Source organism: Nasonia vitripennis (genome assembly GCF_009193385.2).
Source record: "Nasonia vitripennis strain AsymCx chromosome 4 unlocalized genomic scaffold, Nvit_psr_1.1 chr4_random0003, whole genome shotgun sequence".
NCBI classification, from domain to species: Eukaryota; Metazoa; Arthropoda; class Insecta; order Hymenoptera; family Pteromalidae; genus Nasonia; species Nasonia vitripennis.
Window position 1 is genome coordinate 5,615,097 of NW_022279638.1, and position 12,350 is coordinate 5,627,446.

Consider the following 12,350-nt stretch of genomic DNA (forward strand, 5'->3'; position numbering starts at 1 on the left):
CTTTTGTAAGGTGTAGTCAGAGTAGTAATCAGATATAGCAAAAGAAAGTTTAATTTTTGATCGGTTTCGGGAGTGTGTTGTGTTACCGCATCGACAAGAAAAATGAGAGTTGCGTAAAGAATAGTAGGAAAAGACAGTGCGGTGTCTTAATAATTACAGAATAGATCAGAAGGTTATAGAAAATCAAAAGTCTTAACACGAGACAAAAGCGCGCGACAACGAAACGCACGAGAGCTCGCCGGCAAAAGCCTGCACGAGCCGATTCCGGGAATCGGAGGGAGGTGAGCCGCGACTAGCGACGCTGTCAGAGTCGAGCGCGCGGTTTGTTGTGCTCTCTCTCTCTCTCTCTCTCTCCTCTCTCTCTCTCTCTCTCTCTCTCTCTCTCTCTCTCTCTCTCTCTCTCTCTCTCTCTCTCTCTCTCTCTCGGAATCAAAACAAATTTTACACGCACGGATTTTTCTCGTAAATTTTTTGTTCTCCTTTTTGAGTTTCAAAATATATGGTCTAATCAGAATCAGACGTAACGGATTAGATTGGCTATCGGTGTATATATGTAATAAATAAAATCAGAGAAAAATAATTCCAGTTATATCGTTCTCACTCCTATTCAGAATGTCAGAGTTATTCGAGTAAATCAAAAAGCTTCAATTTTTTGTTGGCTTATTAGTGTTCAGATGCACTCTAATAAATTTTAAAAACACGCCTTGATAGAAATTTCAACGAAACGGCGGTGCAGTGAATTTGAATTTATAAAATTTAAAATTATCAAAAGATAATTACACTTTCTTTCGTGATTTCTTGGACGACATACGCGTGTGCGATCGCCCCCTCGCAAATTATTAAGTGAATTGCGTTCGTTTACTTAGACTGGGAGGGAGCACGTGTGTGGCGTCCGGGAGGCACGGTGCTAGTGCTTGATTTTCAAGCTTGGTTTGATTTGCAGTGCGGTCTAACTTGGCAGAAATCAAAGAAAACTGTCAGAGTAAGCATTCTAACTTTATTTCAGAGGAAAAGAACATAAGAGGCGTTATGTCTGATTGGAGTCTTTCAGACCCATTACCATCAAATGAGAAAGAGGTGGCTAACGAAGGCAACGAAAATCTAGTGGACGATCATTTGAATATCCACCAAGGTACAAAGTGTTTTTAAATCAGAATATAAACAATTAATTCAGAATCAGAAGTTAGGCCTAAAATTCAGAGTTCAAATAATAAATAAAAATTGAATGCTAATCAGAGAAATTGTTTATAATACAGATTCAGATATAGAAGGGTATACACCCCCGGGTACACCCCCAAAAAGAGATATGGAGGGAAAGTCTCAACCTACTGACTCACAAATATAGTGGAGAATGGATAATCTGGAGAATGCTCTCGAGAGACACTCCGATATACTCGACAATCATGCTGAAATAATCAGAGATCAAACAGTAGCCATACTCGATATGAAGGAAAATATTGACAACCTAAACACCGTCATACAGAAACTCACAGAACAAATAGGAAAATTAACTTCAGAGGTAATTATCTACCCTGCCAGTTCCACACTCAGAGACATAAGTGAGACAGAATTTAGTAACAATATCAATTCAACAAACTTATCAGACGGAACAAGCGCATTAGGCGACCTCAGCAGAGCTTGTAATGAATTCAGACGATCTATTGCCCTAAACGCAACTAATTCAAAAATAAACATAAAGAGAAATTATAAATTAACAAAAAAAGTACCACTTAACATTTGGTTAGACAATATAAATGCTGAATTAAAAGCTAATAATCTTGCAGACATACTTGACGATTCTCAACAATCAGACGTTTCAGAGACAGTAATAGAAAGACAAAACAGAAAAGACCAAGTCAGAGACATTCTAATAAGTCGCGTAGATGATTATTACCATAATAAGATTTTACAAATAAAAGACCCATTAGAAATAGTCATTAAAATCAAAGAGTTCAGACGAGCAGAGGCCAATGTTACCGATTCTTCAGTCAGAGAAAAATTATATAGTCTCAAAATGAACAATAGAGAATCATTAAACGAATTTTGCGATCGTTTTGACTCTATTATCAGAGATTTTGAAAATTGTATTACCAAAACACCTCTGACGGAGGAAGAGATAAGATCGGCCTTCTTTCAAGCTGTTCAAGCAACCAAATCAGAGATGAGCCTTGATGACATAAAAACTTTGATACTACAGCTGGAATCAGACAGACGCAAATCAGACGGTCAGCCTTCAGACGACAGGCAAAAAATTGCAGTTAAACAGGCGATAATCACAGACAAGTGTTATCGCTGCAATAAGGTGGGACACAGAGCAGCCTTTTGTCCTCTTAAAGAGTACAATCTATGGTACTGCTTTTATTGCCAGGCTGTAGCTCCACACAAAGGGGATGATTGTCCAAATAAGGACAATCCCAAAGATGGGTATGTAAAATCTTATACATATAACAACACAAACACACAACATAAACACAACAGTAATAACTTCAGAGGTAGAGGTAACAGAGGAAGGGGTGGTTATAATAATGTCAGAGGTAGAGGAAATAATGTAAGAAGGGGATCTTTCAAACGCAAGGTCGATATACAAACACCAGGCCGAAATCAGAAGAAGGGATACAAGGTCAAAGCGATGCTAACAGGTAACAACACACATATAATTAATAAAACACCTACAAAACTAGTACTTATTGCGGACTCTGGCGCAACAGAGCATATCGTAAATAAGAGCATAATTTTAAGTAACTTCAGAAAAAGTTCAGGCGAATATATCAAAAGTGCAAATAAAAATAAATCTGCAAACATCTCTATAGACGGCAAAGGAAATTTAATTTTAAAATCAGAATCAAATGAGAATAACAAAATAATTTTGACAAATGTAATTTCTGCCAAAAATATTTCAGACAATCTGATCTCTCTCAGACGTTTTGCAGACGTAGGTTTGAGTATTTATTTGGATAATAAAATACTTAAAATCTACGATAAAAATTCAGACGAAGAGTATTTAGCTGGGACGTATGAAAAGCCAAACTGGATAATTTCTTTAAACGTAGCAAAACATGAACAATCAGATGAGCAACAAGAAGTCTACGATAAGTATTCATGCACGGCTAACATAGTCTCGGTAGACGAGTTCTTGCAGCAATCTCAGTCAGATATCAAGGATCTTGAGGATTAAAACGAATCAGATGAAACTAACGCATCAGAGGGAACTCAGATGAATCCGACTGAGATTGGGAGGGAGAAGCAGCAAGAACGAACTGTACAAGAATCAAATTCATCTAGTCAGAGAGAAGTTTGTGATACAAACTTAGATGAACAAATTCTGAACAGGAAAATCCTAAACATAGACGACTCGTCAGAAGAAATGCTGAAATATCTACAAAACAATGTGGACAACAAATCAGATAGACAAGAAAAGAAGCTGAACGAAGGAATGCTCTGGCATATCAAATTAGGTCACGCTTCTCTGCAATATTTACTATTGCTACAAAAGTCAGAAGATAAACTCAGAAAGGTAAAATTCGACAAGTCCATTACAGACTGCGAAGTTTGCGTCCTAGCAAAAATGGAAAACCTGTCGTTCTCAGAAGTCAGAGTCAGAGCAACAAGGCCATTAGAAAGGATACACACAGACACAATGGGACCAATTAAACCAGTCTCGTATCCTGGGGAAAATAAATTCATAATAGGATTTATTGATGATTACACCAGATTTGCCAAAGCATACTCTACTAAACACAAAAGTGAAGCTGGAGATTGCTTAGAAAAATTCTTGGTAACTACAAGAAATTTACTGGGCAAAGAAGAAAAAGTGTGTTTCATCCGAACGGACAATGGCACTGAATTTACTGGAGGTAAATTTTCAGAAGTTATGGAAAAGGAGAAAATTGAAGGAGAGTTCGCACCTCCTTACACTCCATAACATAATGGAACCGCTGAAAGGTTTAACAAAACCATACAGTGGAAAATCAGAGCGCTCATGATAGACTCTGGTCTACCCAAGAGCATGTGGATACTCGCTTTGGAAGTGGCGGTCCATATCTATAATAGAACTCCACACAAAGGAATCGATTCAGAAATACCAATCAAGAAAATGGTTCCAAATGGAAACATGCATCTAGACAAAATCAGACGTTTCGGATGTTTGGCCTATGCCAAAATACCGAATGCGACGAACAAGTTTTCAGACAGAGCAATCCGTACAATCATGGTTGGATATTCTCAAACTGGTTATGTTTTGTGGCACTCTGAATCTCAGAGATTCATTACATCCAGACACGTGAGATTTAATGAAAAACTGGTGTATAGGGATGTGTATAAAACTGACCTAAGAGAAAAATCAGAGACACTAGAAATATCAACAGATGTTGTCAAAACACAACCAGATATACCAAAAGATTCAAAATCAGAGAAAGAGAAAAATCAGAAGATTCAAAGGCTAAGAAACCTGAACCAGAAAAGCGACCTTGTCTAGAAAGAAAAGCCAAGACAAACAGACGAACTTGGACACATCTCAGAGAAGCAGTAGTCGAAGTAGAAAATACCAATCACGATCTGCCACAAGTATCTACTCCAACTGGAGAAACCAGAGATACACACTCAGAAGAAGATGAACTTGGACATATTTTTATAGCACGAACGAACAGAGATCCTGTCAGTTATAAAGAAGCTATTGAATCAGACGACAAACATAAATGGTCAGAAGCAATAAAACAAGAGTTAAAGTCTATGGAAGACAACAATGTGTGGACAATAGTAGACAGACCCTCTCTAGACAAAGATGGCAAAAAGGCACACATCATTGATTCCGAATGGGCATTCAAAAGGAAAATCTCAGAAGACGGTCAGACGACTTACAAAGGAAGATTAGTTATCAGAGGATTCAAGGATAGAAAAGAATATGAACTCAGAGAAACTTACGCACCAGTCTCAAGATTGCCAATCGTTAGAGCGACTTTTGCAATTATTAATAAGTTAAATTTAACTGCTTATCAGATGGACGTCAAGACAGCATTTCTGAATGGAACGCTTGAAGATGACATATTCATGGAAATACCAGATGGTATAAAAATAGACCCATCCATTAAGAAAAATAAAGTATGTAAACTCCAAAAATCCTTGTATGGCCTCAGAATAAGTCCCAAGCGATGGAACAAACGCTTCTCAGAAGTTGCTTTGGAACTTGGACTAGAAAAGGACATAAATGAACCATGTCTGTTCACGTGGAGATTACAAAATCAGATGGTAGTATTACTGCTATATGTAGACGACATCATTCTAGCAGGCAACAATCAGACGAAACTAAAACAGATAAAAGAAAAATTATGTTCTACCTTTCAGATGAAAGGCTTAGGAGAACCTAAATTATTTTTAGGCATGAAAATAACCAGAGACAGAGATCAGAAAATATTAAAACTGTCACAATCAGAGTATATAGAGAAATGTCTTGAACGTTTCAATATGAAAGATAGTAAGCCACAGAAAACACCTATGGTTACAAGACAGGTTCGAAAAAGAGAACTCATAAATTCAGAAGAAGCTCAGATAGCAACTCATGCACCGTATAGGGAAGCTATAGGAAGCTTACTATATCTGGCAGGTGCCACCAGACCTGATATTGCATTTCCAGTAAACTTTCTATCAAGAAAACAGCTGTCACCCACTGAAAGTGACTGGAAGGAAGTAAAAAGGATTTTCAGATACCTCAGAGGAACCTCAGAAATAGGTTTGATTTTCAGAGCAGAAAATGAGTATATGGAAGCAATGACAGACGCTAGCTTCAGAGATTGTGAAGACTCATCTTCAACTGGATGTAATAAAATTGTATGGCGACTCAATTATGTGGAGAAGCTATAAACAAGTTTACGTATCACTCTCTACCTGCCAAGCTGAGTACTTGGCAATGAGCAATGCTTGCCAAGAAATTGTATCGTTGGATAAAGCTATCAGAGATATAACAGGGAAAACTATGTATCCTGTTACCCTGTGGTGCGATAACAAATCTGCAGGGGACTGCACTCAGATGGAAGGAAATCACAAGTTGAAAAACTTTGATGATGATCTGGAAACAATTCAGAGAAAACTACAAATCAAAGAAAAGACAGGGAGTAAAAGTCACATGGCAGAAACACACGGAGACTACATAAAACAGTGTGTCCTAAAGGGACAAATCAGAGTTAAATGGATATCTACTACCGACAATGTGGCAGACATTATGACTAAACCTCTGCCTAATGATACTCATAAATACCTCAGAGATAAAATATTGAACATAGAAATTCACACTTAATTATAATTTTCAGAGTTTTATTTATATATATATATATATATATATATATATATATATATATATATATCAGACGAATAAGAATTTTTGTACATATTTCAGATACAGGAAACCAAGGAGAAACTAATTCAGAGTAAAGTTCAGAGAATAAAAAAAACGCAGACGTACAGGAGGACAAGCGCCCCGAAGGGAGGGAGTGTTGGCGAGTCTTCGGGCCGCTTGCCGTCTATAGAAGACTACAGGGCTAATCTAGCGCCACCATGCGGGCAGCGCTAGGTATTCACGCGTGCTCTGCAAAGGACTCTCTCTCCTGCCGACCGCTCTCGAAGCAACAGCTCCGTCGCCCGAGTTATACATCAGAGGAAAATAAATAGAGAGTTATAACAGAATACTAGTGCCTAGTTTAATTACGAGTTCTCCTCACCAACCATCCAACTAGGATTAATCTAACAAGAATTTCTACGTATTTTTTTTATTTAATCTAAGAACTTTTTCTTCAGTAAATTTTTTTCTAAAGTCTATCATTCTCAAGTAAAAAATTCTGGAAATTTTTCACAATTTTCCCGTGTTAGCCGCCATTTTATGTGCTCTTACCTTTTTTTTCAAAATGTATACTGTGACACTGAAGTTTAAGTCTCAAGGACACGATTTCTTCGCTCTAACCATAAATCTTAAATGATTTCAATGTGAAAAATCGACATGAATAAAGATTTTTTTCTAAACCATGTTTTATTGCTTGTGGTTTGGTAGGGGTGGTTTCTAGGCGTTAACCAGGTTAGGGGTAGGTATTTAGGTTATTAGCTGGCTCATGGTGTATGGTTTAATTATTTTAAGAAAAAATAAAGCGATTTAACTAGCTTTTCCCAGGGATAGATGAGTTAGACTACTTGTGGTTTGGTAGGGGTGGCTTCTAGAGGTGGCATGGGTTTAGGGGAAGGTGATACAATAATTTCCGCACCTGTAGCTTAAACTTGATGCTTTTTTAAAGAGTTTTAAAAAAATCATGGCTCTACGATTAAAAATGACGCGTGGCTCGAATTTTGTCCATTTTCTCCCACTGTGCGCCTGTGTTTTCTCGTGAAAAATAGAATTTTCTTCGAAAAAGTTTTTTATTGTTTATATTCTCGCCGCCTGCTCTTCATGCCTACGATCAGGCCCTTCTCCACTCCGCTTTCCAGAGAGCGAACTCTGCAGACATTAGCGGCTGCGTGACACAACAAACCGGCGATGCCTTTCGCGTCAGTTGCGTTAGACTTCTACGGGTCGCTCGAAAAAACGAGACAGGGCACTATCTATATATTGTCAATACAGGACATGTTGTCTAAATATGTAATTCTAACGCTTACGAAGCATGCCAACGCGAATGAGTTCGCGTGCACCCTCACAGAAAGGGTTATCTGCGTGTTCGAAGTTCCGTCTGTGATTATAACTGATAAAGGAACGCACTTCTAGAACAAAACGCTAGAGAACCTTGCAAAAATTTTCAAGATAACGAAGTTCTGTACAACCGCGTATCACCCTCAGGGGAATGGGTCCATCGAACGCATGCACCATACCCTGACATAGAGCACGCGCTATACACCACACGAGCTGGCATTCGGTACAAGTGGATTTCTCTCGAAAAAGGATTGTTTTTCCCACATATCTATCTAATTTAACTCTTGATAAAATCCGTCCCGCTAGGCTTATAAATTGGCTAGATTTGTGTAAACATGCCTGTAATAGGTTTTGCACGCAAACCACCTCTGCAAAAAATGCAAAGAATAGTACATTTGCAAAAGGGGGTGAAAATAAGCTGACATAGCTTTTATTCCCGTGTTACACACCGTATTTTTTCCAACAAGGGTATGAAAGTGACTTTATTTATGCATGAAAGTTGGGTAGAAGACCGTGCATTTCATGTTATGCACAAAAAATTTGAAAAAAAGTTAGTTTCAAAAAATTAAAATTCAGAATTTCCATTTTCCAGCTACCGCTGACTTACTTAATAGTAGGAGAGCTGGCTACGAAAAAGTAAACTGATAAGGTGCAGTCTTGAAATTTGTATAAAACGTCTCCTTGGTACCTTATAAGTACGTAGGGCTGCCGTCAGAACGCTCTCCCGGGGCGGAAGGTGTGGGTGGGCGGTCAAAGTCGTAAATTTATATTATGAAAAGAATGATAAGGTGTAGTCTTGAAATTTGGTAGAGTTATAGTTTTTTACTGTAGGAATCGAGAAAAATTATTGTCAGAAGTTTAGATCGGGGCTTAAAGACTGTCAGAAGTCGACCTAGTTGTAAAAAAATTGTTGAAATTTAAACCACAAAGTGCAGTTCTGACAACTGCATTTTTATATTGTTTATGGCTTACTGAACCTGTATATAAATTGTCAGAAGTCGAAATAATGGCTAAGTACATGAAAATTGATAATATAGCCGGAAGTCGTCATTTTGCTGGGAAACATGCACCATCGAAAAAGCCAAAGTAACATCTAGATTGACTGTGGTGTATGGAATAAGAGACGGATAATTGATGTTAATAAATTATCTAATTTTCTGGGAGACGATTCATGTAAAGCGTTACCTGGCTTCCACGCATTTACAGGTTGTGATTACAACCCTGCATTTTTTCGAAAAGGGAAACAACGCCCCTTTAAAATCACGTCACAATCACAGAAGTACATGAAGGCTTTTTTAAAATCACGTCACAATCACAGAAGTACATGAAGGCTTTTTTAGATCTCGGGGATATATCGTGTAACAAAGATGAAGTTTTTCAAGTTTTAGAAGTATACACGAGCAACTCCAATTAGTGAATAGTATTCGATTCGAGATATTTTTAAGAAATTATAAAATAACCGATGTAAACGAACCATTTCATAAAGAAACAGTCAAAAATTTCGATGCACCAAGTTTGCCTCGGAACTACGTCAGCAATTTGAAAGGGCGAAATACATCTCAAATGTATGGAGAAATGCTCACCTAAAAGTTCCAACGGAACTCGAACCTACAGATTGCGGCTGGATACAACAAGGATCAACATATGAATTTAAATGGTTTGAAGGACCTCAACTACCTTTAACAGTCAACGATGTTATCCGAAAAGACGAAAATGAAGAATCTGGAGCTAAAGGTTAAATATTCTACTACATGATTCGTACATTAATAAAAAATGTTTAATTTTAATGTTAATAATTTATGTTTCAGATGGTGAATCAGATACTGAGTATGCTAGTGACGCTGATGAACATGAGTAGTCAGATTGCAAGTGTTAATTGTTTCTTAAATATATTTTTTACAAATTATAAAACAATATTTATGTAATTATTTGTACTTACATTTCACTTTCTCTACTATTAACTTTGTTATAATAAAAAATATTAAAAATAACAAATTACCAAAAGTACATACAAAAATTATCGCTTACTCGGCATCACAATTTTTATGTTTTTTTTTTAAATATCTCCCTTCCTTAGCCATCTGTCATTGCATACTTAGTTAAATAGCATTGTAAAAATTAAAAACAAGAAATAGCCAGATCTGCACCTCGTTATGTAAATTTGAAACAAAAGCTTCAAAAGATTGCTTTCCGTTGCGATAGCCGCTTCATCGACTTCCGGCCATATTATCAATTTTCGTGTACTTAGCCATTATTTCGACTTCTGACAATTTATATACAGGTTCAGTAAGCCATAAACAATATAAAAATGCAGTTGTCAGAACTGCACCTTGTGGTTTAAATTTCAACAATTTTTTTACAACTTTGTCGACTTCTGACAGTCTTTAAGTCCCGACCTAGACTTCTGACAATAATCTTCCTCGATTCCTACAGTTAAAAACTATAACTCCACCAAATTTCAAGACTGCACCTTATCATTTTTTCTTAATATAAATTTATGACTTTGACCGCCCACCCACGCTTACCGCCCCGGGAGAGCGTTCTGACAACAGCGCTACGTACTTATGAGGTACTAAGGAGACGTTTTATACAAAATTCGTGACTGCGCCTCATCAGTTTACTTTTTCGTAGCCAGCTCTCCGACTATTAAGTAAGTCAGCGGTAGCTGGAAAATGGAAATTCCAAATTTTGGCTTTTGAAGAAATGTAATATAAACATGGTTTTTTGTTTCGTACATTATACCTGAATATATTTAATTGTTTAATTCATTTTTTAAACAATTTAGAAAAAATATAAACAAAAAATTTAATTTTTCATTTTTTGACAATTTAAGGTGTATCCGTCTCCTTAACGGAGCTGCAGACGTCCGCAGCTATGAACTTAGTCCAATCTAAGTACAAGTTGAAACACTGCTACGACCGGAAGCTGAATTGGAAGCATTTTCGGGAGGGAGAAATGGTATTCTTATTGAAGGAACCCAAGAAGGGCAAATTCGCAAAAGAATACCACGGGCCTTTCAAAATAATCAAAGTCAATCGAAAAACTATCAATGTCACCCTTCAGAACGACGAGATGACGAAAGTTGTCCACATATATAAAATCCATAGGCCGAGCGCGTTAGCAAGGGAAGCGTAGCTGACGCAAGTAAGTACCCGGAGGACTAGGACGTTTTTTTACTGTTTTTTTTTTGCACGGCCCCAGACGAGGCGCAGAAAGGAAAAAAGAAGCATCCCAGGAAGTCTCCGGTTGGTCAAGAAAAATCGATAGGTGACGGAAAGCCAGGCTACTTGTTCTTTCGTTGCTTGTTATACGAAATATAACCCAGCGTATTGCTTGCAGGTCGAGTGCGTGCGGCACGCAGGAAAGCAGTAACTTCGGCCCCGTGGGAGGACCGAATCACGTCACAAATAGATTAAAAGAAAATTTGGAACTCATAGCGCGCAGCTAAACGCAAATATTATTACGCTGGCAATAGCGAAATTCAGACGACATGAAGGTAGTAACCTATGCGATTTTGTTCGCAGTTAAATGCTTAGTTTACCCGCGGATTATGCCCCCGAGCAATTGGGGAACACTTTTTCTAATCCGTGTTTCCCAAGCCACATTTTTCCCAATGGACTTTTTTACCAAACATAAACTTTTCCAAAGTTTTCCAAACCAAACATTCAACTTTTCCCAAAAATATAAAAACAAAAATTTACAAATACATACTATTCAAAGTTTTATTTAAAATATAATATAATATCCAACATTTTTCATATATGTTATTACATCATCTTCGTGCATATATTTGCGATATGCTTTGACTACCGTACGTATCTAACCATCTGTTTCTCTTTTTTTTCCTGGCCTTTTCTTATACGTTGACCTAGCTGCAGTTAGCGAAACATAATTTCAGTGTCCTTATTCTTTTTTTAACTCGTCAAAAAAGACGTATAAGCTCGGATGCTGTTTGTCTACTACCACTTAGAATCTATTGTGCCAACCTTTCGACATATTGTTTGTACGTGCTAATCCTTTTAATACAGCATCGTACATATTCTACAACGAAGGAGAATATCTCGAGGAGCGACGGACTATCGTAAGTGCAGCTCTACTGAATTGTCGCGCGCGAAATATTCTGAGGCGAATATTCCCGCTTTTTTTGTATGTGTGTGTTCGAGTTCGCAAGGAGTAAGGTGTGGGAGAAATAAAGAAGTCGATTGAGCGAAAATCGAGAATATTTAATCACGCTCAAATTGAGAGGGGAAAGCCGTGAGGCATAAAACCCCTCTCGAAGTTCTTACAAGCTGCGAAGAAAAAGAAGAACGTGTGTCGTGTTCGTGTGTGTGTCGTGTTCGTGCGATTCTCGGAGAGAATCTTCGCTTCGTGTCCGTGGCGCAGTTCCACTGACTCAAGTCGGTAGCGCAGTTCTACCGACTTGCACGTTTCGACGCGCGCGAGATACGATTCGCGGAACCGGGCGCGAGCCGAACGCGAGTAGCAGGCAGCGAAAGAGACAAAGGAGCGAGATTTAGAGAGATTTAGAGAGAATGAGAGAGAGAGAGAGAGAGAGAGAGAGAGAGAGTAGCACAAGCACCAGCACCAGAAACACTCGATGGACGTACGGACGGGTTCGCAAGAGCCAAAAGTGTCGTTCGATCATTCGCTAGCTTGACTGCACGAGCTGTCAAGCTTGGCGTCTTAT

At 38.0% G+C, this 12,350-nt stretch overlaps 1 protein-coding gene across 1 annotated transcript; it reads left to right on the top strand.

Moving 5' to 3' along the window:
- Nucleotides 1-991: 991 nt before the first annotated feature.
- On the top strand, nucleotides 992-3,175 carry LOC116417028. The gene is made up of 4 exons (XM_032601911.1): nucleotides 992-1,132; nucleotides 1,257-1,519; nucleotides 2,198-2,738; nucleotides 2,901-3,175. The coding sequence occupies exons 2-4, from the start codon at nucleotides 1,352-1,354 to the stop codon at nucleotides 3,173-3,175; spliced, it is 984 nt and encodes a 327-aa protein (XP_032457802.1). The 5' UTR covers nucleotides 992-1,132; nucleotides 1,257-1,351.
- Nucleotides 3,176-12,350: the final 9,175 nt, after the last annotated feature.

Bases quoted from the DNA above. Each gene is read 5' to 3' on its own strand.
- LOC116417028 (XM_032601911.1), top strand. From the start codon at position 1,352: ATGGATAATCTGGAGAATGCTCTCGAGAGACACTCCGATATACTCGAC. The intron at 1,520-2,197 runs GTAATTATCTAC...TTGATACTACAG, and splicing joins TAGGAAAATTAACTTCAGAG to CTGGAATCAGACAGACGCAA. The intron at 2,739-2,900 runs GTAACTTCAGAA...AAAATATTTCAG, and splicing joins AAATAAGAGCATAATTTTAA to ACAATCTGATCTCTCTCAGA.